We start from the raw sequence: 27,733 nt of genomic DNA on the forward strand, positions 1-27,733 counted from the left end.
TTCAAGCTTCTGTTGTTCAAGGGTCAACTGTACGGAACAAGTATTTCTAAAAAAATCTAGCATTTTAATTGAGGCATTGGTAAGTGTAAAATCCTAAATGGATTTTGAAGACAGTGTGAAAAAAAGCAAAATATCTCATTCATAATTTTTATATAAATTATATATGGTATAACAATATTTTCATATATTAAATAAAGTATGATAAATTACCATACTAATTTTACCTGTTTCTTTTCACTATTTAAGAATGTGTCTAGTAGAAAATTTCAAATTGCATTATGTGGCTCACATTTTATTTCTTTTTTTTTAATAGTGTCCTTTAATTCTTTTATTTAAGATTTTATTTATTTATTTGAGAGAGAGAGTGCAAGTGTGCACGCACGCGAGGTAGGGGGAGGGAGGATCAGAGGGGGAGAAGAGGGACAAGTAGACTCTGCTGAACCTGGAGCCAGACTCTGGGAATTCTGAGATCACGACCTGAGCCAAAACCCAAGAGTTGAAAACCAAGAGTCAGAAGCTCAACCAACTGATGCACCCAGGCACCCCTCTTTTTTTTTTTTTTTTAAGTTTTACTTATTTAAGTAATCTCTACACACAACGTGGGGCTCAAACTCATAACCCTGAGACCAAGTTGCACATTCTTCTGACTGAGCCAACAGGTGACCCTCACAGTTTATTTCTATTGGACAGTTATTGACGTAATCGACCTTTAAAAACATTTTTCTGATTTTTTACTCTGAACAGAGGAGTGCTGGTTACCCGAGGGTTCACTGGGTGTGCCGTATCCCACCGACACACTCTACACGCACCACGGCTGTCAGCGTTTAAGACATTACAGTACTGCAAAGGGAACTCAAACCCTTTACCGAGGTCACAGAAACACTACTCTGAAGCTACCAGCCAGCAGCTCTTTGGTGGCAAGGACTCTTTCCACTAGGGCACTTTCTCCTCTCCAGAACCCTGCACAGACCTATGCATAACAGGCGCTCAAAGATATCTGTTCAGTGCATGCGCAATGGATTTTAATGGATTGTATCAGGGACAGGGAGAAAAAGAGGAAAACTCATTGGTGCTAGTCTCAAATAAAAGCACTAGAAAAAGGAAACTGTATTACTATTACTGAAATTCAGAATGAAATTCTTCCCTACAAAGAAAGGCAGGACAGAAATAGGTCAGTAGAAAATCAGCTCTCCTGTCCCTGGATGCTTCAAGCAGCTGTAAATATCACACTATTGCTGCTGGTCTGAAACAACATTCCTAATTAAAGTACATGCCGGGAAGACAAAATGTTTTACTTAGCATTTGCACAGAACCAGTGAGGAACTTGAGGGAGTAACTATCACAGGTGCTGTTATCTGTATCATACCTATTTCCAGGGGGGGCACACAGTTCCGAATAGTACTTGATTTTGGGCTCGGTCCCACTGGTCCGCATGGTGGCCACGCCCCCGTTCGCAAAGGTAAAGGTGATCATTTGGCTGCTTTTGCTAGTAGGGAGAACCTGAAAAAGACCCGTATCACAGCATATCACTGAAATTTTAGAAGAAAAGTTTAGCAGAAAATTCCTGAAATCTTCCCGTAGAGAAAAAAACAAGCTGCATGGAAGCACTGAGTGTGGCATCAACATCCCTTTATGCGGCACACAGCAGACCTCAGCTGTTTCCCGACAGAATGCAGGGTCAGACCCTCCACGGCAATGCTGGACACCAAGCAACAATGGAGCACTGCTTTCCGAACTGCGCGTCAATCAAGTGTGAGTGTAGAGGAAGACATTTTCAGACTTAAACGCCTCCAAAAACTGACCTCCTATTCACTTTTTTTTTTGGAAGCTACTAGAGGAGGTGATTTAGGAAAATAAATATAGCAAGAGGAAGTCTTGGGGTCCAGGAGCCAAACACCCACCCCGTAAGAGGTGAAGGGCGTTCCCAGGATGACACGTGTGTACCCAACACAGAGAGGAGCCGGCCCTGCCTGGACGGGGGGACCGGGAGGGAGGCCAGTGGAAACGAAATGGAACTGATAAAATTGCATTGGACCATGTGGAAAACCCTACTGAGAGGCATCTGAAGGAATGTGAGAAGACTGGAGATCGTTACACAAAAATCCAAGAAAGTGACGGAACAGCTATTAATTATAGAAAAAATAACTATACAGTTTGGGGGAAGCTAGTCAAAGTACACTACTGAGCTAAGTGGGAAACAACCGTTACTAGTCATCACAATGCAGCGCAGGATCCGAACTCAGCAAGCACTGTGGCAGGGGTGTCTGTGAAGACGGGAGAAGGGACAACAGGGAACCTAAGAAATGGCAGATTTCAAGCCTTATCTCCACAGTAGAAAAGTAATAAAGCCCAACACTGAGAAGCCCAAGCATCACCGCATGCGCACGTTATTTGCAATCCGGTGGTAAAGCGCAGGCGAGACAACTGAGAGGGAAGGGGGTTGTCTCCACGTGGCAAAGACACGGCGGGGGTTGGGCTGCCATGTTTCACTGTGACTCTTTCTAAAATAACTCTCTTTAAAAATATATTGTGTGCAGATGAAAATTAAAAAAAAATAAAGCTGTCTACTATCTCATAAGGATAGTCTCACTCTCCTTCCCTAACTCCCTGCCATTAGTTAGCAATACTCTCCTGCAATACTCTTATTTGAGCCTTCTTTTGACTTCAGTGGAGGATCCACGTGATGAAGTGAAGAATGCAAACTCATGCTTTATAGCTGACAGCGCCTGGACATTCAGAGAAGAGGGTAAAACTAACCCGGAAGCAAACGGTGTTTCTCAAAGTGGGTACCAGTAACCTCCATCAGCAGGGAACTTGATATAAGTGTAAATTCCTGCCCCCCACCCCAGACCTACTCATTCAGAAACACCATGGCGGGCTGCCAGACGCTGCCATACTGGATACATTGAGCAGGAAAACCCGGATCTGGCAGCAGAAGACCCAGATTTGCCCACAACCATCACCAACCAGCAGGCAGGTCCTGCACTTCCGAGCATTGATTTCCCGTGTGTTACATGGTGACGTTGGTTTGCATGACTAGTGACGATCTTTATAGTTCTAGCCAAAGATTGCTAACTTTCTGTTTATTTCGATAGTGTATTTAAAATAATGCCTGAATGCCTAAAATCAGCTTCAATTAATCCTATGATTAAATAAGTTAAGCTATTCAGAGTATAATAGAAGATAAATACACAAGAGTTTAGTTGATAAAAGATAGTATTACTTACAGCTTTTTTATCAGGTTGGCTATCATCATAGCCAGTTGTCAGATCCCTAATGCCAGAAATTTCAAATCTGCCACAAGTTTTTGGATAATTATTCTTTCCATCATAGTTTCTAAGGTTTTCAAATAATTTCTTAATGGTGCTTTGATCATGGCAGATAAAATATGAAGCTTTGGTAATATGGTAGCCATATCTATCAAAACAAATACAAATAATTAAATAAGTAATATACAGCATGGCGACTCTATTTAATAATATTGTACTATGTATTCGCAAGTTGCTAACAGCATAGATCTTAAAAGTTCTCACCACAAGAAGAAATATGCGCAATTATGTGTGGTGTGGATGTGAACTGGACTTACTGGATGATCATTCTGTCATATATACAAATATCAAATCATTACATTGTATACCTGAAGCTAATGTCGATACATCTCAATAAAAAAAATACAAAATATGCAAAATGAGGAAGAACAATCCCACGGCTGTACACAGAACATGTATCAACCAGTTTTAAGGTAAGTGAAACAAACAACCATGACCAGCTTCAAAGGAATGATCTATCATAAAAACGAGGTACAACTGACCCCGGGGATTGCCGAACTGCTGCCGGGCCTTGGGCCTGTATCTGGGGGTAAAGGTCTCACTGCAGGCGGCCCCGCCCCGCCCATTCCCGTATATACTGCCCCTGGCTGCTTCTGCACCACACAGGCCCCCTTGACTCAAGCCTCTAAAAACTTAATAGATGTTTCACGAACACCTTTGATCTTTTCCAACATCAGACACTTAAAATCACCTTCTTCAATTAGCTATTTCTGCAACTGATGTTCTCATTTGTTAAAGATTAACGCAGTCATGAATGATAATTAGTATTAAATGGTTAAGCATCAAAAGAAAAGGGGATCCTTTCCTTAGTTTTCAGAAGAAAGCGAATCTACAACCAGAGCATTAGAAAGAATACTAAGTGTCTGACACATAAAAACATAATAAAACACTGAAAACTGTTAGTTCAATTGAACAGAGTTAATAGAAACTTACTCAACATAGATGGCCTTCAGCTGCTGAGACAAAGACAAATTCCTGGTTGCTAGAAAGCTCGCCAACTCTGCGCTGATGACCGCGGCGCTGACCCCGTCCTTGTCCAGGACGAAAGGGCAACACATATACCCTGCAGAAACACGGGTCACGATATAGCCTTAGGAGTGGGTTCCTTTACAACCTGTGCACCCACATCATCTCCACGCAACTTGCCCATCGCCCAAGAGCTTTACGGTATGAATATGGGGATGCTTCTCATTTACCACCTGTACATTCAAGAATCTAGCCCAACGCCTAAGCCAAGGCAGGCCTTCAAGATGTCCTGGTGAAATAACCTATAAGGGGATTCTCCCTCCTAGACAAATTGTTCATTCCTGAGGTCCAGCACAAACCCCGCCTGCTCACAGAAAATGGTTTCCAGTGGTTCTCATCACTGCGTATTGTCTTCTCTGAATTCCAACAGTTCTTGTGAGTTATGTCCTTCACCTTGAGGCCTCGCCCGTACTCTCTTGTGTGGTTACTAACGGGATCTCTGCAAATTGCTCTAGGCTAAGGTCAGTGTCATGTTTCCCTCAGAGTCACTATGTAATTGAAATGCAATAAATATTTGATAAATACAAGAAAAAAATTTTAATAAAAAGCTATAGAAAGACAGACTGCCAATTTCAATGAAAAGGAAAAAGCTGAGCTATTACACACTTCCTTTGATTAATTAGTTAAATGATATGCGGAAGCATCTGTGCTGCAGGAAATACAGATGAATCTTTTTTTTTTAAGATTTATTTATTTGAGAGAGGGAGAGACAGAACCAGAGAGACAGAGAGTGGGGGAGGGGCAGAGGAAAAGAATCTCAAGCAGACTCCCCACTGAACATGGAACCCAATGCGGGACTCAATCCCAGGACCCTGAGATCATGACCTGAGCTGAAACCAAGAGTCGGGGCCTTAACTGACTGAGCTGCCCAGGCGCCCCCTTTGAATTTTCTAAGTATAATAGCTTTTACGAAACAAATAGCTAAAACATCCCCCACAGAAACATCTGAATTTCAAGGTTCTATACCTAGCTCCCCTTCCTCCTCACCTATATTGACAATTTAAGACAAATGTTTCTCAGTCATTCTGGCTGGACTTGGGGCTGGCCTTTTAGGTGACAGGTACTTTGATGAAAGCCCCACTACCAAGCCCTCTCCTTTCCTCTGGACAGACCTCCGCCCAGCACTTCTCGGAAGAGGATCGAACCATATCAGACGTGGAGACCAACACCATAGTCGAGGGAATACTACAACTCCCCGACATTTGTGGGGTCCTGAGTCCCAAGCACCCGTGTGCAGAGCTTCACCGTTTTCATCCAGGGAAAGGACTCACTTTCTTATATTCATGGCTTGGTTATTTGTGAGATATTCTTTTTAGGTGAAAATGTGAGAAGCCAGTTTTAGGGTAGGACGCTTTGAGCACCCGTGTGCTCCTGTTCTCCTGCTAACTGTCTGAACCCCAATCCAATTCCCATTTATTTGCATTCTATATATTAGCTAATGCTACAATCACCATTATCACTTCTTACCGATAGCTTCTTCAAATGCAAATAAGACATTCTTCCCCTGGTCCATTAGCTGTTTGGCCCGGTTTCCCATCCACTTAAAGCCAGTTAGTGTTTCCTAAAGGGATAACCCAGAAGAGAGAGAAATGCCTTAGACCTTCCACAGAGCAAAAGAAATTTAAGAGCAAGTCTCAGAAATACCTTACCTCAAAGTGAAAGCCCTCCTTTAAGGCAATGGCTCGTAAGATTTTGGAGGAGACGGTGCTTGACAACATGTACAAGTCTTTGAGGGCGCTGGGATCTTGGTTCTTTCCTTTCCAAGAAGTAAAAAGCCACCAGCCCAAGAGGGCCCCCAACTCGTTGCCTGAAAACACTCTCCATTCACCACTGAAAGAAAAAACCACCAACGCATTGCTGTGATCTTAAGAGAGATGCTGGAAGCGACTAGGACAGGACAATTAAGCCTTACAAGGCTCAGAGTGGTTTCTGCGAGTGTTCTTGTCTTTTCCTGTTTAAAGAACTGGTTGGAAACGTAACTGTCACTTCACAAACATGTGAGCAGCTCTCTACCCCAACTGGTTTGCTTAGACAAACCTCCCATCTTTGAAGAGCAAGGATACACAACGCTTTTATTTGTCTTTGGCAAAGGCTTTGGTTTTAAAGATGATAGAAATATCCTGACAAGATCCCACCCCAGGATAATAGTCTGTATATCTCAGTTTTCGGTCTGGTCAGTATTGAGGATTCTGGGAAGGCAACAGCCCAGCATGTCTCAAGAGCACATTCATGCTAAATGATCAGGACACTGGAGAACAGATGTGGGACTTATTCTCCTTTCCATAGTCCGAGTGGCTAGAAGTACATTTTGTGTTTCAACATGTATCATCCTGGCTTAACTTTCTAGAAAGTGATTAGAATTGAATCAGTTTGATCATAATCTGAAACCCTAATCCCTTGGGGCACCTGGGTGGCGCAGTAGGTTAAGCGTTCGACTCCTGATTTCAGCTTAGGTCATGACCTCATAGTCGTGAGATCGTGGCCTGCGTGGGGCTTGCACTGGGCAGGGAGTCTGCTTGAGATTCTCTCTCCCTCTCCCTCTGCCCCCACACCCCCACCCCCGCTCTCATTCTGTCTCTCTAAAAAAAGTTTAAATAAATAAAACCCCCAATCCTTTGGCAGCACTCCACTGCTCCCAAAACATCACACGTGCTGTTTGACACCCAAAACCGCTAGGACCCTGCCTGCCTTTCATCTTGTCTCTCCACTCATTTCCTTTTAATTCTGGATGAACTCTATGGTCAAACTTGTCTTAAATACCAGGTACCTCACTGCTATTCCTCTCTGGTCCGCTCAACCTAAATTCAACATTTCCTTGAAGGTCCAGCTCCTTCGCCAAACCCAGCAGCAAATACTATACTGTAAAGCCAGTGCCGAACAAAGGACTTGCTGGCATTGGGGATTGAGTCATTAATTATAATGAAATCAATGATGAAATGAGAGAAGATAAATAGTACTTTCAGTTCCAAATACATCTGGGCTGGCTTACTCTGCATGATGGTGGGCCCCAGAAGAGCATTTTGCTGTACGTACGCTAGAGGTGATGATTTGTATAATGAATGGTAAATATTTCCAAGTAGGTCCAGTCTCCCCAAGAACATTTTACTGCTGAAGATGTCACCCCGTTATGTTTTCTATTAGATGGGTAATCACAATCACTTGTACCTGTCTTGCTTTTCTGCCACAGCAAGTCTATCAGCATCCGGATCATTTGCTAAAACGATTTTGGCTTTGGTTTTGTCAGCCAAGGCAAAAGATAAAGTCTGAAAAAGAGCAGGAAAATAGAAGATTACTTTGATCAAGAATTGAGCATATTGCATCTTAAAAAACATTCAGGTCTTTAAGAACTGAAAGAACTTTCCCCAAGCAAAGGCTGAATTTTATTTTTGGAGCTGGTCTTGGCTGGTCACCTCTTACTTCCTAAGCCAGAGGTCAGGTCATGGGAACATCAACACATAACCCACACTTGCTGTGGGATTCACCCCACATCAGACAGTGTGTGTGTGTGGCTGGACCAGTATTTCGAGGCCTTGCAAAGTGATCAACCGCAAAAACAAACCAAAATAAATGGACTCTCTGAATATCGTTGTTACCCTAACCTTTAAGAAGGCTGAAAGAGCCATAATTTAAATAGCATTACTTCATATTAGAAAAATTAAGGGAAAAAATTAAAGAATAATAAAATAAGGAATAAAAATCATGTGATAAATATCTATTCTATTACTGTTCCTTCTTAACATTAAGAAAGCACAATAAGGGGCGCCTGGGTGGCTCAGTCGTTAAGTGTCTGCCTTCGGCTCAGGGCGTGATCCCAGAGTCCTGGGATCGAGCCCCACATCAGGCTCCTCCGCTGGGAGCCTGCTTCTTCCTCTCCCACTGCCCCTGCCTGTGTTCCCTCTCTCGCTGGCTGTCTCTCTCTGTCAATAAATAAATAAAATCTTTAAAAAGAAAGAAAGAAAGAACCGTAAACTCAACTTGAATTTAATTCAATTCAATGTAAAATATGATTTTGATTTTAGCTCTCACATCCTGATGCTAAGATATGTATTTTGAAGGTTCCTGTAAGAAATGAATGACTAATATATATAAATATTTCCCACGATGAAGCTGGGTTTTTTTGTTCAGCACAATGAAAACACATAAAAAGTTATTTTACTTGATAGTAAGAATTTTGGATGTAACAGGTAAGTTTTGGAACAAAAAAGATTAGGTTACCAAGACACCTTTACCCTCCTCTGGATTCGGGTATTTCACTGTTGGGAACTCAGGATCGGGATCTTTCTGTTCGGGAACAGCCTCCGGAGGAGCAAAGCCAAAAGCCTGGAAAGCCGACTGCACAAACTCATGACCCACACCGTGGACAGAGGTGTGCACAAACTTCACCTTCGTCTCCTTGTTCACACTCCTGGGGTTAAACACGCCATGGAAAAGGATAAAATATAGATGAAAAGATGCAGGTATGGCTTGCAAAACTAGAAGCTTTGCTAGCAAGGAACCAGATTCCTAAGAAAGGAAGAAATCAATGTATTAAGAAGGTACAAGACAACGGACTATCTTTCTAATTCCATTTAAAAAAAAGAAGCAAAACTTAGTCACTCTTTCCCAAATAGACACCCTACCCCCAACATATTCAAGCTTTAAATTATACTCTGTAGTTATTTTTGGTAAATCTGATTACTTTCAGAGCTTGTTTCACGAGACAGCTTTCACACCTAGGGTGGGACTCAAGCAAGAACTCGGGGCTCAGGTTCCAGGAGACACTCACAGCTGCCCGCGGGTGCAGGCCCCCGCCAACGCCAGCGCCCCGGCTCCTAACACTCTCTACAAGCTTCAAAATGATTCTCAAAATGTCCCTTTTTACAAAATGGGATGGAACACCCTATACACGGATGTATAAAAAAATTTTTTTTTCTTGTCAGGTAACCATCCTGTTTGTCAAATTACCCGGGGTCAGGGAATTAAACTAGAATAACAATACATATCAAAAGTAAAAGTTACAGAAAGGTAAAAATAAGACTTAGAAAAATTCCAATGTTCAAACTCCTAGAATCTTAGGTGATTGTCCTAACCTAACCATTTCTTTTGAAAGTGAATAAATGCACAAGGTCTTCTTTTAAAATAGGAAATAAAGTGCATCTGGAAAAATAAATATGCAAGACTAGTAAAAACAAATCTGGAAAAAACTGCTCAGATATTAAAGTGAAGTATAAAGCTATCATAATTAGAACAGTTTAGAACTAGATATAAAAAGGCAGATTAAAGGAACAGAATAGAGAGCAGAAGTTGATCAAGTTTGGAATGGGAAATGTGTATGATAAGCAGTAATGGCTTCACGGTTAACATGCTTTGAAGACAGACTCTGAATTTAAATCCTGGTGTTCTGCCACTCCCAAGCTGTGTGACTGTCGGTTATTTACTCAACCTCTCTGCGTCACAATTTTCTCATCTATAAAATGGTAATACGCCAGAACCTACCCTCAGCATTACTGCGAGGATTAAAATTAAATTAATCAGTAAAAGTAAAGGCCTATAGAAGCTATCTATATAAGCACTCAATCCCTGCTGGAAATTATTTGATAAAGGTGATATTTCTAATTAGTCAAAAAAGAGGTTCTTCAATTTAATGTGTTGGCATAACTGCAAAGCTTAAAAAATCTGCCTTCCTACTGCATGTCTCACACAAAATTAAAAATCACTAATGACTGAAAAGATCGAAACATAACTGTAAATATGCAAGTCCTAGAAAAAAACAAGGGGGACTTTTTAAAAAATAATCTTGGTGTAGAGAAAGTCTTCTTAAGTATGACACAAAACTCAGAACTCATAAATTAAAAGACTGATAGACATTATCCATTTTTTATGAGCTCATCAAAAAGTTCCAATAAAAAGTCCAAAGGTAATAACAGAACGGAAAACAATATTTGAAATAAATGAAGACTAGTTTTCTATACAAGCAAAGAGATTTCATAGATGCAAAAAATGAATAAATACATAGAAAAATATAGGTAAAATGAACATGAAAAAAGTTTATTCATATGTAAAGAACCCAAATAAAGTAAGATAGTACTTTCATCTAGCAAAATAAGACATCTGACAATCCTCAGTAAGAATAAGATGTGTGGATCACACTGTTATACTCGACATGTTACGTCATCGTGTTTGATATGGTCGTGACTATTGTCGGTGGGAGCGTCAACTGGTATAACGTGTCTGTCGAGCAATTTATTAATCATGGCCGACTCTGTCAGTGCACGTACAATGCTGCTACCAGAACGGTAGCTTCTGGATGCCTGTGCACGCACACCCACACAAGTACTCAAGGAACCGAGCCCCGAGCACGGTGCCGCCGGGGCTCTGCGGAGGAGCGAACACGTCGAAACCCTTGTCGCCGTGACACTCAATCAGAGGGACAGAAGGAAGGCACACAGATGTGTTTTGTTCGGTGTATACACCGTTTGCAAAAATGGTCCCCAATATTTAAAAATGAGGAGATTTCACACACAAAATGTAGGTTTCTCATCTCTCTCAGGGAGAACGAGGCAGGCGGTCTGGCAACTCTGGACCTCCATCTGCACGTGGTAACACCCAGCGAGGATGGCCGCTCCCTCCAGAGGCAACCGGGGTCCACACTCCCCATGGGAGCCTCCCTTCCCACTGGTCTAACCAATACAACATTGGAGACAACCGAGAAATTGTGCCTCTTTAAACTCAGTGGTTTCTTCCTGGGGGACAATCACGAGTGGTGGGCCCCACAGCATGTTACAGCAGGACAACACTGTAACTCGGCTCGTCTGCTTCTTACCTCACTGTACTACTGAGTCTGTGTCACTGGGTTACACACACGGGTACAGCGGCCATTACAACGAAAGAGTCAGGACTAATAGGGGGTAACCCAGAAGGTACCCATGACAGATTAACTGGGAGAAAAAAGGCACAGAACAAACTCCATGCATGCTATATTCCTATTTACGGTCTCGAAATATATGACGCATAAAATATTCTAGCATATGCACAGAAAATTTCTGGAAAGAGAAAAAACATCAGTGTTTCCTACTGCTACCTATCAGTAAAGTTTTTTTTTTACATACATATATGCAAACACACAGCCACATACGTGTGTGTGTGTGTGTGTGTGTGATTCGATAACCAAGGTCAGCAAACTATGGCCGATATGCCAGCCAGCTGCTTTTGTAAATAAAATTTTTTTCAAACCTCGCTATGTTTGTGCTCATTCATTTATGCATCACCCACAGCTGCTCCTGCCACTACAGTGGAGTCGGGCAGTTGAAACACAGTGGTGCACAGAGCCAAAACTATGTATTATGTATTATGTCTGTTCAAGAAAAATCGCTGACCCCTGACCTAGGGCCTCTAAAATCAGATGCGGCTACAGTATACGTACCCTTTGGAGAGAGAAAAAGTGAATGAAAACTGAGAGAATTTGGCTGAATCACACTATTTTAACTCACGTGGTGTGAGTTTACCATCCATTTACCTGTGAAAACAGTATTTTTTAAGGTCTTCAAAGTAGCTCTTGTTGATGGAAGCAGTTGGGTCACGAAGCAGTGGATTGCCATCAATTAAAGAATCATCCCAAGCTTGAGGCCACGGCTCCAGATTTTCTTCAATAGCTCGAGAAATCCCTTTATCATGAGGAGAGGTGATCTGAGCTCCGTTGTCCCAGTAGACCTGGAGAAGGCAGGCGCATATCCAGATGGCTTAGGGCTAATGGAAATTAAGGCTCCACACCTGCACGGTTCAGTACAGGGTGCACACGGAAGGACGTAGTATGGAGACAAAAAGCAGAATACCTTGTACCCATTATCCTGCTTTGGATTGTGGGAGGCAGTTATCATGATTCCAGCACAAAGTTTCAAATGCAACACCGTGTAGGGCTGTAAAGGCAGGAAACAACAACAGCTTTAAACAAAAAACCAGACATACTTAGCCTGTGCGTCGTAAACTGTTTGTATCAACTTGTTCTCTTTTAATGCACGTAATAGAGAAACATCATAAGAAGGTGTCATTCCATATTTGTGCCATCCCCAAGTATACTCGTATGACCCTTAGATGAATGCTCAAAATTGTGGGATGTGCACCCCAATAAGACAGGTGAGTATTTTCCCAGGTGCCTTCTTCTCATTCTGTCTTCCACTTGGTAGAACTAGAAATCTGTTCAAACAAAAAAAAGGTCTAATCCTTCATTTCACATTCTTTTCAGCATCCTGCTGGGGATAGAAGCTTCTGGATTCTGTTTCTTCCCTCCAACTGCTTTCTCTTCTTTCCCATTTGCTTTTAGGGACCAGTGCAGGGTAATGCTGAGGAAATGGAGCGCTCCTACGGCCTGCTCACTCAGCTCCTGCTCCAAGGTTACAAAGCCCTTTCTCATATTTCTACTCAGCTCCCATCTTTATAAAACTACTGCCCCAGATGGGGAGAGGGGCGGGCTTCCCCTCTCTCAGGCCGCATGTGAGATTTACTACACACACACACACACACACACACACACACAGGGAGCCAGAGATTCTAGCCATCTGCCCCCCTCCAGCCTCCCACCAAGAATCTCTGTGGTCATTTGTCGCTTTAGGAGTTATTTCATATCCCCCAAGCAAAGAAAAGGGGAGAACCACTCAACAGCTCAGGAAAATGGTCATGAGACACTCATATAACTCATGTCTAGTAGAAAAATAATAGCAGTTAACACTTACATAGTATAGAAGACCAAGGATGCGCAAACACGTTGCAGTTTTTCCATCAGACAATGAAATCTGAGCGACGTTAGGAGGTGCCATTGCGCGTCTACTGGGTTATTTACGACCTGGGAGCTGCGGCATCCCCGGTCAGCGCGCATTAGCGCCAGCAAACGCCCAAAACGAGGAGCTGGCTTCTGTCAATGTACTCACTCTCTTGTCCTCCCGATATGAGGAACTGAATTCTACTCACGTTTTTGGCTGAATTTCTAAAAACATACATGCTCAGCATCTGGCCCCGTTCTTAAAAGTTATATCTATTTAAAAACAACAGTTGTCAGAGTCCCTATTGTCTTCTTCTTTACGTTCTGCTACTTCAAGGATTTGATTTAAAAAATCTTCCTAAAATGTGCCAAGAATGCTTCATGCCCTGGTCACAAATAGTACTTAGAACAAAACATGTGTCTAAAAAGCTGGTGCATCGAACAGTCAAAAATATTCAGGGTGAGATGTGATTTGAGGTGAATTCAGATTTAGACCCGAGAAGTTTCCTAATTGTGCCAGCGATAAAAAGAAATACAAACCAAATGAAAACACAGACAGATAACAAACCAAAGACATTTCACTAACTAGTTAAAATAGCCTTTGAATGCCAAAAAGCAAAATTGCACTTAGAAAAAAAAAAAAAAACCCAAAAACTCTGATCCATCAGGAGTTGACCAGCAGAGAAAGATTATTAGGATGTGGGGAGAACATACCCAGAGAGGTAAGAGAATGCCTGATAAATGCCAAGGGGCTCTTCTGTCTTATAAATTCCCAAATCCTAATAGCTTTAAAGACTGTAAAGTGCAGCCACATCCCATCCCTGATCCTGTGACAGAAAATTATAAACAGAAAGGGTTACTTACCACAAAGGGGGTTGGAGTTATACCAGAAAAGAGGTACACAGGAATCCCTTGAGTGATAAATGTGGTTGCAGCAAGTCGGGCAAATCTGGAAATGCAGCGTGATGGGGGGAGAAAGGAGAGTAGGATGTCAGGACTGTGGATGATGGGGAAGAAGGACATGAATGCTCAACTCCTTCTTTAGGCTCATTCCTTATATTTCCATTGGCATAGGACACTCAAATTGGAGGAATCTTACAAGTCATCTCGTTCCACCACTTTGTTTTACAGAATTGGGACTAAAGCCAAGAAAAGCCAGACAAGTTGCCCCATGTCAAACAGTCACACAGAAGCTGAGTGAGGCCCGCATCCAAGTTTCTCAATTCCATCTCGGTGGTTCTCAGCCAAGGGCAATTCTGCCCCTCTGGGACATCTGAAATGTCCAAGACGCTTTTGATTGTCACTGGGGATTGGGGTAGGGTGCTACTAGCAGGCTAGAGGCAAGGGATGCTCTTGAACATCCCTCAATGCACACAGCAGGCCCCCAAAAAGAATTATCCAGTGCAGTATGACGTCACATGTCAACAGGGCAGAGGCTGAGAAAGCCTTGTCTAAAGTTCTTACGATTCAATATAAGCCGCAGAGACTGCTCAGACGCTGTCTCATGAAACATAAGGCATACTGGCATATGCATGTGCGTGTGATATATACACAGGGCACAGACACAGCGTGGCTCCATTCAGCCCTTTAAAACAAGACTGAAATCTTTGACACTGACATTTTTCTTAGGGCAAGAACTGGGCATCAAATCTTCTTCAGCCTTGGGGTAAAATATTTTATCACAAAAACTGAGCAGTTTACTTTCAGTGAACCACATTATACCATTATAGGATTAAACAAGCAGATATGTACTCATTCTCTTCCCAAATATTTCTTGAGCTCCAGCTTTAGCCAACACTATTCTGGGAGCTGGCTGGGTGCAAAGAGATCTCCGTGTTTTCACAACTTGAGTGTTAAAATTCCTAGGATCCACAGTAATACAAACATGATTTTGACAGTGAAAAAAAAAGCGTCTATATAAGGGAAACTCACAAAAATAATAAAATTCAGCAAAAACAATTTTAATAAAAACCTGAAGTAAGTCTAAACTGTATTCATTAGAACTGAAGTGACTTCAAACTGATGTCACTTTCACCCTCATGAAATGTTTCTCTTGCGTTCTGGCTGACTTTAAAGGCACTTTCTTGAAAGAAGCAAGGGAGACACTCAACATATACATGATATATACAAACTAAGTTACAAATCTACACGGGAAAGATCCAATGTGCTCTCTGCATATGCTTGACAGTTACTGTTTATGTGTTTATGTTCCCCACCAGATACTTAAAATCGGAAGATTAAAGAACTAATAAACAGTTCCTTATATAAAATTCTGCAACTGCAATCATTTCTGACTCTTTAAGAAGATTCCATTTACTCACCATGAACGTCTGACCATGTATTGGTTTACTATTTATGCTACTGTCTCTGAACGTCTTGCATTTTGTAGGTGATAGAGGGCGACCCTGAGCTCCACTCCGTCCCATCAAACTCTGAGATCCGAACCATAAACTCACAGAGCAGCTACTTTCCAGAAATGATATGGCTCCAAGGCCAGAGTAAGACATATCCATACCATCATTGACAACGTGAACACATCCTGAAGGATGTGTCAGCCAGAAGCACGAGAGTCAGCCTGAACAGAAGCAACGTCAGAAGCTCCACAGGCAGTTAGCCACGTGTGTGCACTGCGCATGCTCTGGCTGGACGGCGTGACCTGCCCCTGGGGCCAGGAAGCATGCTTATGACCGAATTCTTTTTTTTTTTTTTTTTAAGATTTTATTTATTTATTTGACAGAGAAAGAAAGAGCACAAGCAGGGGGAGCGGCAGAAGGAGAGGGAGGAGCAGACTCCCCGCTGAGCAAGGAGCCTGAGGTGGGGCTCGATCCCAGGACCCTGGGATCATGACCTGAGTCGAAGGCAGAGGCTTAACCAACTGGGCCACCCAGCCGCCCCACATATGACCTAATTCTAACTGTAAACTCACTAACTGAAAACTGACAAACTGATATTCTGGTTTATACTATGTCTCTCTCTTGTAAATGTAGAGTTACGGTTTCTCTCTTGTTTGTTGACAAAAAAACCCCACATTTTTGAGCCTGCAGCTATAGAGCAAAACTCTTATGGGGGCACTTGGATGGCTCGGTTGGTTGAGTATCAGGTCATGATTTCGGCTCAGGTCATGATCTCAGGGTCCTGAGATCGAGCCCCGTGTGGGGCTCCACGCTCAGCACAGAACCTGCTTGAGGTTCTCTCTCCCCCTCTCTGTCTTTCTCCCCCCACTTGCGCTTTCTCAATAAATAAGTAAGTAAATAAATAAATAAATAAAATCTTAAAAAAAAGGCAAAATCTTAACGTCATTCTGAGTTCAGTCAAGGAGCTGATATAGCATCTATTCTTATGCTCTGGCCATACTCTCTTCCTCAGAGCTGCCTCCTCAGACATTTTTTCCCATCAATGCTTCTCTCTTAGATTAGAAGCTCCACACGGGCAAAGATTAGGACTCTATGAACTCGGGGTGCCTGGGTGGCTCAGTGGGTTGGGCATCTGCCTTGGGCTCAGGTCATGATCCCAGGGTCCTGGGAATCCCTGCTCAGTGGGGAGTCTGCTTCTCCCTCTGCCTCTGCTGCTTCCCCCTGCTCACGCTCTCTCTCTCACGCTCTCTCTCAAGTAAATAAATTTTTAAAAAAAAGGACTCTATGAACTCATTCTGTGCTGTAAAGGTAATGAGAATTTTCATTAATATTAAATATTTGTATGTTCTTCCAATCTAAGAAACTACGAATACATATACTCTGGAGTGACAGAAAATTCATCATAATAGGGGAAGTGTTCAAGTGAAAAAGAGGATCATGTAACATGATTAAGAGCAGGGGGTGGCAACCTACAGCCCATTTGTAAATAAGGTTTTATTGGAACACCACCACGGCCACTCGGTATGTTCGAGCTATGGCTGTGCCGGAGCTGAGTAGTTGTGACAGACTGTACAGCTCATAACGTGTAAGATGTTTACTGTTTATCCTTTAGAAATAAAGTCTGCTGACCACTGGTGTCAGCTTCTTTATGCTAAAACTGTGGCTCCTTCTCTCGCTTCATGATTAGAGCTCAGAGATAAAAGTATGCACTTTATAGGCTGTTGTGAGAATTGAATGAGTAAATACCTAAGGGCCTGCTTCACATGCAGCACTCAAGTAATTGCTGCTATTACTATCATCTTTATCACTATCATCATCACCATCATCATCACCTGCGTCTGCATTATTATCTGCCTGTGTCGACATGAGAGTCCCAGTGGTTTGGGAGTAATACGAGAATGCAGCTGGAGACAGGTGTTCAAGAACAGGAAGGAGCTCAGGCGGCTTATGAATGGAGGGCAGAAGAAAAAAAAAAAGACAAATGAAAGAAAGAGAGAGGGAGAAATGTTGCCCCTTTAAAAAATGTTTTTCCTTTAGACAGATCTTAAATTCTCTTCTGTCTGAATAATTTCATTCTTTTAACCCAAACGTAAAACCAGAATTTGTAAAAGTTGCAAATGGAATGTATTCATCGTTTTTATAGGTGAGCAACGTGGCTGACAAATGCACGTGAAGTGATTCAAAATAAAACCACAAAACACACTATAAAAAATGGTTTCTTACGTATCTTTCAGTACCTTTTGCTGTTGCCTCCACTTGGTGGATGAGCTCGGGCGTCAAAGCTAATCACAACACCTCTTTGCTTCAGGTCACTGAATTGCTTTTCCAGGTATCTGCAAAATCCCTAAAAAATATCCCACGGATAATTAAACAAACTGAACAATAAGAAAATAACAGCTTTATTTATTGTCTATCTATATGTACGAGGCACTGTGCTAGACACTTAGTATCTATTATCGGTAACCCCCAGATCAACTTTGCCAAGGAATCCCATTGTACAGATGGGAGAGCTAAGGCCCAGAGGGGCTCGCCCAGACACATGAAGAGCAGAGCCTGGATTCCTGCCTGGGTCCAGTTAGAGGTGGTACAGGGCAGAGGTTAAAAGCACACAGAACCTGTGGGCTCATACTCCACTCTGCCACCCACGAGAGCAAATGACATATCTCTTAATGCCTCAGTTTCCTATTCTGCAAAACAGCAAAACAACAGTACCTACTTCAAAGGGCTGTTTTTAGGATTAAATTAATTGAAACCTGCTGAATGCTGACAATCCAATACCAAGTAGGCACTATTTGTTTGCTGTGAGGAGCATTATTCTTATTACTTTCCTTCAAAGTCTATATCCCTCCCTTCACACGAGTTCTAAAATGTCTGAGGAAAAGGAGGTGTTTCAGACATTTCCGCCTACTCGGTAACATCAGCAGGTCAAAGAAACTTAGTATGTTTTGTAAGTGTTTGGCAGTTATCTGCTCTAAACTTGTTCTACTCGTGATCTTGTTTTCCAGCAGGGCCGATCTTTCATGGAGGCCTTATCCATCCAATTACATGGCTCAGCCAATTAGACATATAAAAATTATGCAGAGGTTGGGCTATTATCACCTGCTGATGGAACACACAATTCCTGAGTCTCAGTGGGTGCAGTAAATAACCTCACATCCATCGGAAATGTGGAAGATTAGAAAAACAGTCAACTTCGAATTCAGTAAGTTTATATTTCTGGACAAAATAGGTTTTTATTACAGAACAAAGGGAACGCGGGCTGAGTAATAAATAATATTACTTATTTCACTTTGACTGAAGAAAGTCTTTTTTTTTTTGTCCCTGCCCTTAAAGGAAGTCTTTTAAAAAAATAAATACAAGTCTTTCTGTTTGGTAGGGGAGATACTTCACAGCTTTGTTGCCAGAGCAGTGCCAACTGAGAATGCCTTCAATTTTTCTTAGACAAAAATATTGCGTTGGGCAGACCTTCTGAGGTTGAGTGATACAAAGGACATGTGTGTATTGGTTTTGTGGGTTTTCCAGAAGGTACCCAGATGCCTCTAAGCTTCCCCCAGTGACAGCACCCTCTCCCCAGCCCCAGTCAATACCCATGCTGTGGCCCCAGTGATCGAGGGCACAAGAAGCACTCAGTCTTAGCCCAGAATCCTCACACCACCAAACTGCTTTAAAACGCGCTGGGGCTAGCTGAGACTGAGGGCCTGAGAAAATGGCTAAGAGAAGAGGGAATGTTTATTGTAGAGAAAAGACTCAGCGTGCGCTGAGGGAGGTTTACGGAATTGAAATGTTATTACAGGACACATAAAATGAACTTCGTAGGGCTTCAAAAGCTCAAAATATGACAGATTTGGGCTCAGATTCACAAAAACCATTCTTTCCTTTTTTTTTCTGTCTTTTTGTTTAGAGCAGTGGGGAGGGGCAGAGGGAGAGAGAGAATCTTAAGCAGGTTCCACGTCCAGTGCAGAGCCCAATATGAGGCTTGATCTCACAATCCTAAGATCATGACCTGAGCAGATATCAAGAGGTGGACGCTTAACCGACTGAGCCACCCAGGTGCCCTGAAACCATTCTTTAATGAGAACAATCCGAAGATAGAATGGCTATTTCAGAAGACAGCAAGTGCTCCATCATTGATGGGCTGTGGCCTGGTGAAGTAACCTTAGAGGAAATTATAACCTCCATCAATGAAGCAAACAATACAAAAATTTCCCTCCGGTCTCTATCCTGTTTCCCACTGGGCTGTGGCCTGGTGAAGTAACCTTAGAGGAAATTATAACGTCCATCAATGAAGCAAACAATACAAAAATTTCCCTCCGGTCTCTATCCTGTTTCCCACTGTTTCCCACTCCGGTCTCTATCCTGTTTATGACTCACATGTTTATGACTCATATCCATCTGCTTTTTTTTTTTTTTTTTAAGATTTTATTTATTCATTTGACAGAGATAGAGACAGCCAGCGAGAGAGGGAACACAAGCAGGGGAAGTGGGAGAGGAAGAAGCAGGCTCCTAGCGGAGGAGCCCGATGTGGGGCTCGATCCCAGAACACCGGGATCACGCCCTGATCTGAAGGCAGATGCTTAACCACTGAGCCACCCAGGCGCCCTATACATCCATCTGCTTCTTAAATCCAAGCAGATGAATTTGGGGCACCATTAGGGTAAGAGTCCACACTGGAGACCAGCAGCAACAGTGCCTAGACCATAGAGAAAGCCAGCACATTCTTCCAGGTGACATCACCCAAAGCTGGGGATGGAAGCCTGGGTGGTTTGTCCTGGGAACCTCTTTCTCTGATTTTTAAACCACTCCTAAGACTTTAAAAATGTACCTGCCAATCTCATAAAATTGTCATAATTCTTAACATCCTTGTCTCCTTTTGTAAGTGTTCCAGTGTAGGCTGGATAATCACTTGAAAGTGGTGGGGGCTACAGAGGAAATTATCACAAGGAATGGCTGGTTGAATCAGCTGACCTTTAAAGGATCTACTCATTTTAGCTTTTAGTTTTGTAGGATTCTTACCTATCACAAGGTCTACTCCCAGAAGAGGCCAATTTCCCTAGGGGAGAAGATGTGTAAGATAGGGCCTAAGACCTTTCTGCAGATCGATTTCATCATATCTACAAACTAGATGTAGATGAATACAGGAGAAAAGGCTCTGGGCTCATCTAGAATCCCTTAGAATCCCCTACCAATTAAGCCTAATAGGAGATGGAACCAACTAGACTTTCCAAAGATAGCCATGTGAATATATCCCGTTCCCTGTGCTCCTCTAACGGGACTGACATTCCTCCACTGAGGAGTGGGGGTCTATGAGCCCTCTCCTTGAACAGGAACGACCTTCATGAGTCACTGTTAACAAACAGAATATGATGGAAGCAAACGAATTTGTGTGACTTTCTAGGCTAGGTCATAAACGTCAACAGAGCTGCCACCTGTGCACGCTTTCTCTGGCTGCTCTCACTGGCTGCTCTCCGAGCCACGTTGTATAAAGCCCGGGCCACATGGAGCTAAGATCGCAGCCAAAAGTCAGCAGTAACTGCAGACACGAGGGTGAACGAGCTCTCAGTGATTCCGGCCTCTAAGCTGGCTCAGGTGATGCCAAGTCCCACAGGGGTGAGCTGACCCCACTGAACTCACGTATAGCTTTGTAAGCAAAATAAATGTGGTTATTTAAAACTACTATGTTTTGGGCGATGTGTTATACAGCCCTAGCACCTGGAACAGAGGGTGACCTCACCCAGTGGCACAATTCCATGCTATCCATAAACTAGGACAGGATTCCCAGGCTCACTCCACTCTGAGCCTTCCCTCCAAAAAGAGCTCAGGGAGCCCTATTGCTAAACAGGAATTTGGAGCCAGCATTTCCATGGCAACCCCATACCCTTATGCAACACTTCCTTATTAGGGTTTCCCTAGAACATGCCCAAGTCTGTCTTTTATGCTGGGAGCTACATGTAAGGTACACATAATCATCATTAGTCAATTTTTCTAGACCTTTTTTCCCCTCAGAATTAAAGTCGTCTTCATTTTTAACAAGTCTAAGTAGCTGAAGAAACAGAAGAATCTATTCTTCATTTCCTTCATAAACAAAACTCCAGATCCTCCGTGGCAGAGAAGTTTCACCTCTATTCCTAAAAGTTGGGTGTAGACTCTGACAGTAACATGTACAAATGAAGGCAAAGGAACTCAGCGGTCATTTCCATCTGTACTATCAATTACAATGAAACAGAATCAGCTTCTGGTTACTCTGGCAGTTAGAAGAGCTTTTCAAGGCTTGCATCAGTACCACCACTGCAAAATTACAAGACCGTAAAAGCCGTCAGCTTAGCTGGTGGGTTTGCACTGGAATGAAAGTTCCATGAGGGAATCTGTCTGTTTTAGTCATTGTCGTATCTTCAAAGCCTGGCACTTGGTAGACATTCAATAAATCTCTGTAGGAAGAAAGGAAGGGAGGAAGGAAGGGAGTGAGGGTAGGAGGGAGGGAGGGAGGAAGGAAGGAAGGAAGGGAGAGAGGGAGGAAGGAAGAGGAAAGAAAGAAAGAAAGAAAGAAAGAAAGAAAGAAAGAAAGAAAGAAAGAAAGAAAGAAAGAAAAAGAAAGAAAGAAAAGCAGGCTGTATGAATTTTGAAACAAGTACCCTTTAACCAACTGCACAAGCCTTACTGTACCAAGTAGATGTGTGACTCCCTGTGCCTTGGCAAACCCACAAGACCTGGCCATAATTAAAACAATATAGGTCCCTCAAATACAAAAGGAGCCCGGGGTTATACTAATTAGACAAGGAGGCCATTAGATGGAGGAGGCTTTAATGCCTTGGTAGCCTATAGAAGCAAACCCAAACCCAAGCCTGTAAACGCTTGAAGGGTAAGAAATTAAAACCTAAGGAGAGCCAATTACTAAGAGCCAGAGAGACTCCCAAAAAGGCAGCCGCATGAGCTATAATCGATCTATTAATTTCCTCGCTCTGCTTCTGCTCATCGGTAAGTTCCTCCCAGCGCCTGCCAGTGGGGTGCTCCAGCTTGGGACTGCCCGATTCAACAGGTTTTTGCTCAACTAAACACTTAAAATTGCTAACATGCCTCAGTTTATCCTTTATCGCTGGGAGTGTGTTAAGAATACCCAAGAAATATAAAAATGTGGTACCTGTGTAGTCTGGATGATGGTCAAGTCATTCATATGAGAAGTTCCCGTTCCCATAGCAGCTCGAAGGCCGGCTGTCCCAAACTCCATTCGAGAACCCAAACATTTCTGTAGTTCTTCTTTATTACCGTCCGCAATCAGCTGTTTCACTGACTCCAAAGTTAAAGGATTCTGCGAAACAGGAACGTATACAACAGATACAGTTAGCTGAATAACAGAATAAAACATCTGAAATATTAAAAAAAGACCCACAATAATTTAACCTATGGGGGAAAATGTATGTATTGGAAAAGTCCTATACAAATGGCTTTTCAGTTTTCTGATGACATTGAAATTCAAAATATGAGGTAAGGTTTTTGTTTGTTTGTTTTGTATTGAAGTACAGTTGAGACACATTATACTAGTTTCAGGTGATTCAATTTTTTAATTATAATCTGTGATATTGTGATACAATATGAAATACGTATTTCGTTTTTGTCCCTGGCTCCTGGACTAGAGCTTCTAACAAAAACCGTTGGGAATTTCCAGAGTGGTAGGGGTAAGAACAACTTTTGTTATTCATAATAAACCCCTTTCAGCCAAACCTGAGTTTATGCCCAGGGAGTGACCTGGTTGCCAGGAAAATCAACTAGTGATTAGAGGGCTGGAGGCTGGGTTCCCTCACCAGTGGCCAATGACTCAATCCTGCCCTAGGGAGCAGAACCTCCCCCAAAACCCTCAACAACTGGGGTCAGAGACCTTCTGAGCTGGTGAACACTTGGGCTGCTGGGAGAGCATGGAAACTCTGCACCCCTTCCCACACACCTTGCCCTATGCAGCTCTTTCACTTGCTGTTCCTGAGCTGTGTCCTTTATAAGAAAACTGGGGATCTTAAGTAAAATGCTTCCCTGAGCTTGGTAAGCCGTTCTAGCAAATTATCAACCCTGAGAAGGGGGTCATGGTGTATCACTGGCCGGTCAGAAGAACAGGTGACAACCTGGGGCTTTTGACTGCATCTCAGGTGGGGGTGGTTCTGTGGGCCCGAGCCCCTTAGCTGAGGGCAGTGTCCGTGCTGACTCCGGGTAGTGAGTGTCAGAATTGAGGGAAACTGTCAGATGCCCAGTCGGTATCCACAGAGAACTGGAAAATAACTCGGTGTGGAAAACCCGTACCTTTGGTGTCAGAAGTGCTGTGACTAGAAGGAAGTAGTTTTCTCCTTTATAATGTGTAATTTTCTTTCCCACCAAGGCAAGTGCTTTTGGAGAAATGGAATGAATACATAGGTTTTGGGGTCTAACACCCAGCATGGAACGTCAGCCATACCATCACCTACCGACTGGATGCACTTGGGTAGACTATTTAGCTTCCTGAAGTCTCAGTTTCCTCATCCATAAAATGGGAACAGTCTGGAACCTCCTTCACAAGGTGGTTCTGAAGTGGTTTGCATTAAATTCATGTAAAACATCCTTCTCCGCCTGGCACTTTGTTGTAATCAAATGTTCGTTGTCTTCCCTAGTATCTTTAAATTTTCCCACAGAGTTATGAGATTATACAATGTAAATCAAAACCTAACTATTGTAGTGTCTTCTAATTGGTACAATTCTTTCACACATCGGGTCAAGTATGAAACTTGCAATGACCGCAAGAAGCAGACAAGTAACAGAAACCCCAATTTACCTCAGAGATCCAGTGACTTGCTTAAACATTAATCTAGTGTTTTCTCTATTACATTAGCTATTTCACATAGACACTCGTATGAATCATTTAAGCTCATTTTACATTGCCCAATTTTCTTTGCACAAGAGTTGCAGAAAATGTTAAGAATGGAGGAAAATGACAATCACATTCATTCCACATCAGGCTTTTAAATGAAGAGTTCAGAGGAACCAGAGAGTAAGCCCTTTATCTTACAGTCACCATCCAACTACTGAACGTGCAGCCAAGATATGCCACGTAAGTAAACTCTGAAATGCTACTGCAATAAAACCTGGGCTTTCTGGAAGTAAGCCCACATTTCCAGACTGTTCCACCTTGGAGTCAGGTAAAACCCCACCTTTTGGGTTAAAAGCAATAACCACTGATCAGAGTGCAATCTGACTGATCAGATGGTCAGGTGCCCTCAAGGAAGGGTTTCGATCTGGAACACAAAAGAGGTTTAATAAACATTTGCTGAGTGAAAGAGGAAACACAGACTTCAAGGTCACGCCCAATATCTGGTGAGTCTCCCGTACCTGGGGTAGACGTGGGAAATGCCAACTGGCCTTTGATAGCCATTAAATAGACCAAATAGCCTGAGAGAGACCAAAGGAGAAAGATTAGAATTGCAAAGTCAGGAGTACAGCAGAGATCAGAATCAGCCATGAGAATGACGGAAGCTGACAGCAGAGACAGTGGGGATGAAGGCACAGTGGGAACACAGAAGGCACCTGCCTTGCTCCCCCCTACCCCCCACCGAGGGGTGGGGGTCAGACCAGACGGCTGCAGTACTTTGGCTGGCAGGATGTTCCCCACTTGGCCTCTGTCTCAAAACAAGGAAGACAGGAAAGAGCAAGAGGAGTGGTAGAAATCAAAAATAAAAAGGAGGGTTGCCTGGGTGGCTCAGTCAGTTGAGTGTCCGACTTGATTTCCGCTCCGTTCATGATCTCGGGGTCCTGGGATCAGGTACCGCAACAGGCTCTGTGTTCAGTGCGGAGTCTGCTTGGGATTCTCTTTCTCCCTCTCCCTCTGTCCCTCCCCCTGCTTGTGCTCTCTCTCTCTCTCTCTCTAAAATAAATGAATAAGATCTTTAAAAAAATAAAAAGGATAATATCCCTTCATCTATACCCAGGAAGGTACTCTCTCTCCATATACAGATACAACATTTTGTGGAAATTAGATTTTTATTTCTTCAAAGGAAAAGTTTCATTGAAAAACACATTATCAATTATGACCTTAAAAGGATTCTAGGGGCCCCTGGGTGGCTCAGTCATTTAAGCGCCTGACTTGATTTCAGCTCAGGTCATGATCTCAGGGTTGTGAGGTCAAGTCCCACACTGGGCTTGGCGCTGGGCGTGGAGCCTGCTTAAGATTGTTTCTTCCTCTCCCCCTGCCCCTTCCCTCCTCTAAAAAAAAAAAAAAAAAGATTCTACCCACTTCAAGTTACTAATTATCAGAAATGGAAACATTTTCCTTCCCTAAAGAATTACAAGACTGTCTTCCCAGGAAAAGAAAAACCACCCAAGGAGTTGCCAGTAGCATCCCCTGTGGGACTTTTCCCCATTTCTCACTCAGAGGCCAGCGGTGAAGAGGAAGAACTGGCCGCCGCTGACAGAGCTTGCAATCTCCCTTCCCTCACTCTGCAAGTACCAGCTGTGTCAGGCCCTCACCGAGGAAGTTAATGAGGAAGAGGACAGGAAACTGCTATTTAACTTGTCTGGGCCCAGAGCAAAATGAAAATGTGGGACTCCTTGTTCAACAAGTCTAAAGAATTCCAAGACAGGGCAGCAGAGGATTAAACCAAGTGCTGGGCCCTCCTGGAACAGGGGCTGTGCCACCCAACACACGTCCAGCCTTTGAAGTCAGCCCTGGGGCCAGACATAAAACAAATACACAAGGGGCGCCTGGGTGGCACAGCGGTTAAGCGTCTGCCTTCGGCTCAGGACCTGATCCCGGCATTCTCGGATCGAGCCCCACATCAGGCTCCTCCGCTATGAGCCTGCTTCTTCCTCTCCCACTCCCCCTGCTTGTGTTCCCTCTCTCGCTGGCTGTCTCTATCTCTGTCAAATACATAAATAAAACCTTAAAAAAAAAAAAAAACAAAAAAACAAATACACAAATACAAAGATTTTGTTGTTTGGTTTTGTTTTTGACCAATCTAGAGATAGTATTAGGGAGACATAATTTACCACTGGTTGTCAGGGAAGCCCTGTCTACATAAAACACATTTAAGTTCAGACCCAAAACAGGAGTAACAGCACGAGAAACAAGTTCAGCAGTAGAGCCAAGGGACATGCTGGGAAAACAAACTGCATGCCCCAAGGAGCAAGTAGGAGAGTTAGACAAGAGAGGGGGTGCTGTCTGGAGTGAGGTCCCTGATTCTCTCTTTGCTCTAGCACCTAAGAGACTGAACAGGGGAAAAGTTAGCGGTGCTGTGTTGAAGGAGTCCCCTTCTATCTTTCCAGCAAAGCCAGAGACGGGAAGAAGATGTCTGAAGCCAGGAGGGCCCAATCAGGAGGACTCATGTTCACAACCGAGCACCTGGGACAGGTGGATGGGAATACTACCCTGCCAAGTTCCCAGGAGCAGAAGGCATAGGAAAGACGGAAGGATTCTGCGGCTGGGGCTCTGGAGATGCACAGCACCTGCGGAAGGATGGCGGAGCCAGCCGTCTGAGTGACCGGAACGCGCGCACGCCCCCGTTGGATATGACCCCTGGGTCCCGCCAAGTCGAGATCAGCTCCGGCTCGCTCTCTCACTCCCCAACTTGCAGACCCAGACGGCCAGATGGCTGGATTTGTCCCGGGACAACTTTTCCCGAGCAAGCTTTGGATCTCCCACATGCAGGCCAAACGCAAAGGAGGCCTGGCCACCCCTGCTTCCTCCTCCTCCGTCTTCCCGGGTTTGATGAGAAAAACAACTTTGTTTTTCTGAGTTGCTGCCAAGCCATTTTACAACCTCATAACCCTGCTCACACCCAGAGGGATTCCCGCCCTAAGTTCTCGCTTTGCTTTTCCCGGGGCCTTTTAAATAACCACTTAGAGTTCAGTACAGAGAAAAGTTAGCGACCGCCCCCCAACCACCTTACATTGGGCGCTTGCTACCCTGCTCTCTCTGTGGCTCCCGGATGACCTGGGGCTGAGGGCTAACCTTGCCGAGACCTCTGCACCCCCTCCCCACTCTTGGATCCGTAATACAGCTTGTGACTCTACTTCCTCCGTGTGGATGTACTGAAACTGCGCCTAGCATCAAATTGCCCGGTGCCCACTTCCCCAAAGCCGGAGCCCGGCTGCCGAGGAGGCGAGCTGTGGCCTGGCGGGGGTGGCTCGTGTTTCCCCATCCAGCAGCTTGTAATCTGCGTATTCGTAAATTCAGTACAGCAGCTCCGGTTTTCCGCGGGCCGTGTGCCCGGCGGGTGCGAGCGGCGGGAGGGAAGGAAGCACAGGCATCCGCACTCAACGCAGGAAAGGCGGGGGGGGGGGGA

At 43.6% G+C, this 27,733-nt stretch overlaps 1 protein-coding gene across 1 annotated transcript in view; it reads right to left on the reverse strand.

Annotated features, from left to right (window-relative positions):
- PGM2 (phosphoglucomutase 2) overlaps positions 1-27,733 on the reverse strand; it is a 32,732-nt gene that overhangs the window by 4,733 nt on the left and 266 nt on the right. The window contains exons 2-13 of the mRNA XM_040624873.1: positions 22,579-22,746; positions 17,681-17,787; positions 13,954-14,038; positions 12,167-12,250; positions 11,851-12,044; positions 8,571-8,760; positions 7,521-7,618; positions 6,005-6,185; positions 5,823-5,916; positions 4,263-4,392; positions 3,228-3,417; positions 1,367-1,500 (exon numbers count right to left, since the gene is read on the reverse strand). Coding sequence (XP_040480807.1) covers positions 1,367-1,500; positions 3,228-3,417; positions 4,263-4,392; positions 5,823-5,916; positions 6,005-6,185; positions 7,521-7,618; positions 8,571-8,760; positions 11,851-12,044; positions 12,167-12,250; positions 13,954-14,038; positions 17,681-17,787; positions 22,579-22,746 — 1,655 coding nt within the window. The remainder of the gene's footprint in view (positions 1-1,366; positions 1,501-3,227; positions 3,418-4,262; positions 4,393-5,822; positions 5,917-6,004; positions 6,186-7,520; positions 7,619-8,570; positions 8,761-11,850; positions 12,045-12,166; positions 12,251-13,953; positions 14,039-17,680; positions 17,788-22,578; positions 22,747-27,733) is intronic.

Source organism: Ursus maritimus, unplaced genomic scaffold, assembly GCF_017311325.1.
Source record: "Ursus maritimus isolate PB19 unplaced genomic scaffold, ASM1731132v1 scaffold_8, whole genome shotgun sequence".
NCBI classification, from domain to species: Eukaryota; Metazoa; Chordata; class Mammalia; order Carnivora; family Ursidae; genus Ursus; species Ursus maritimus.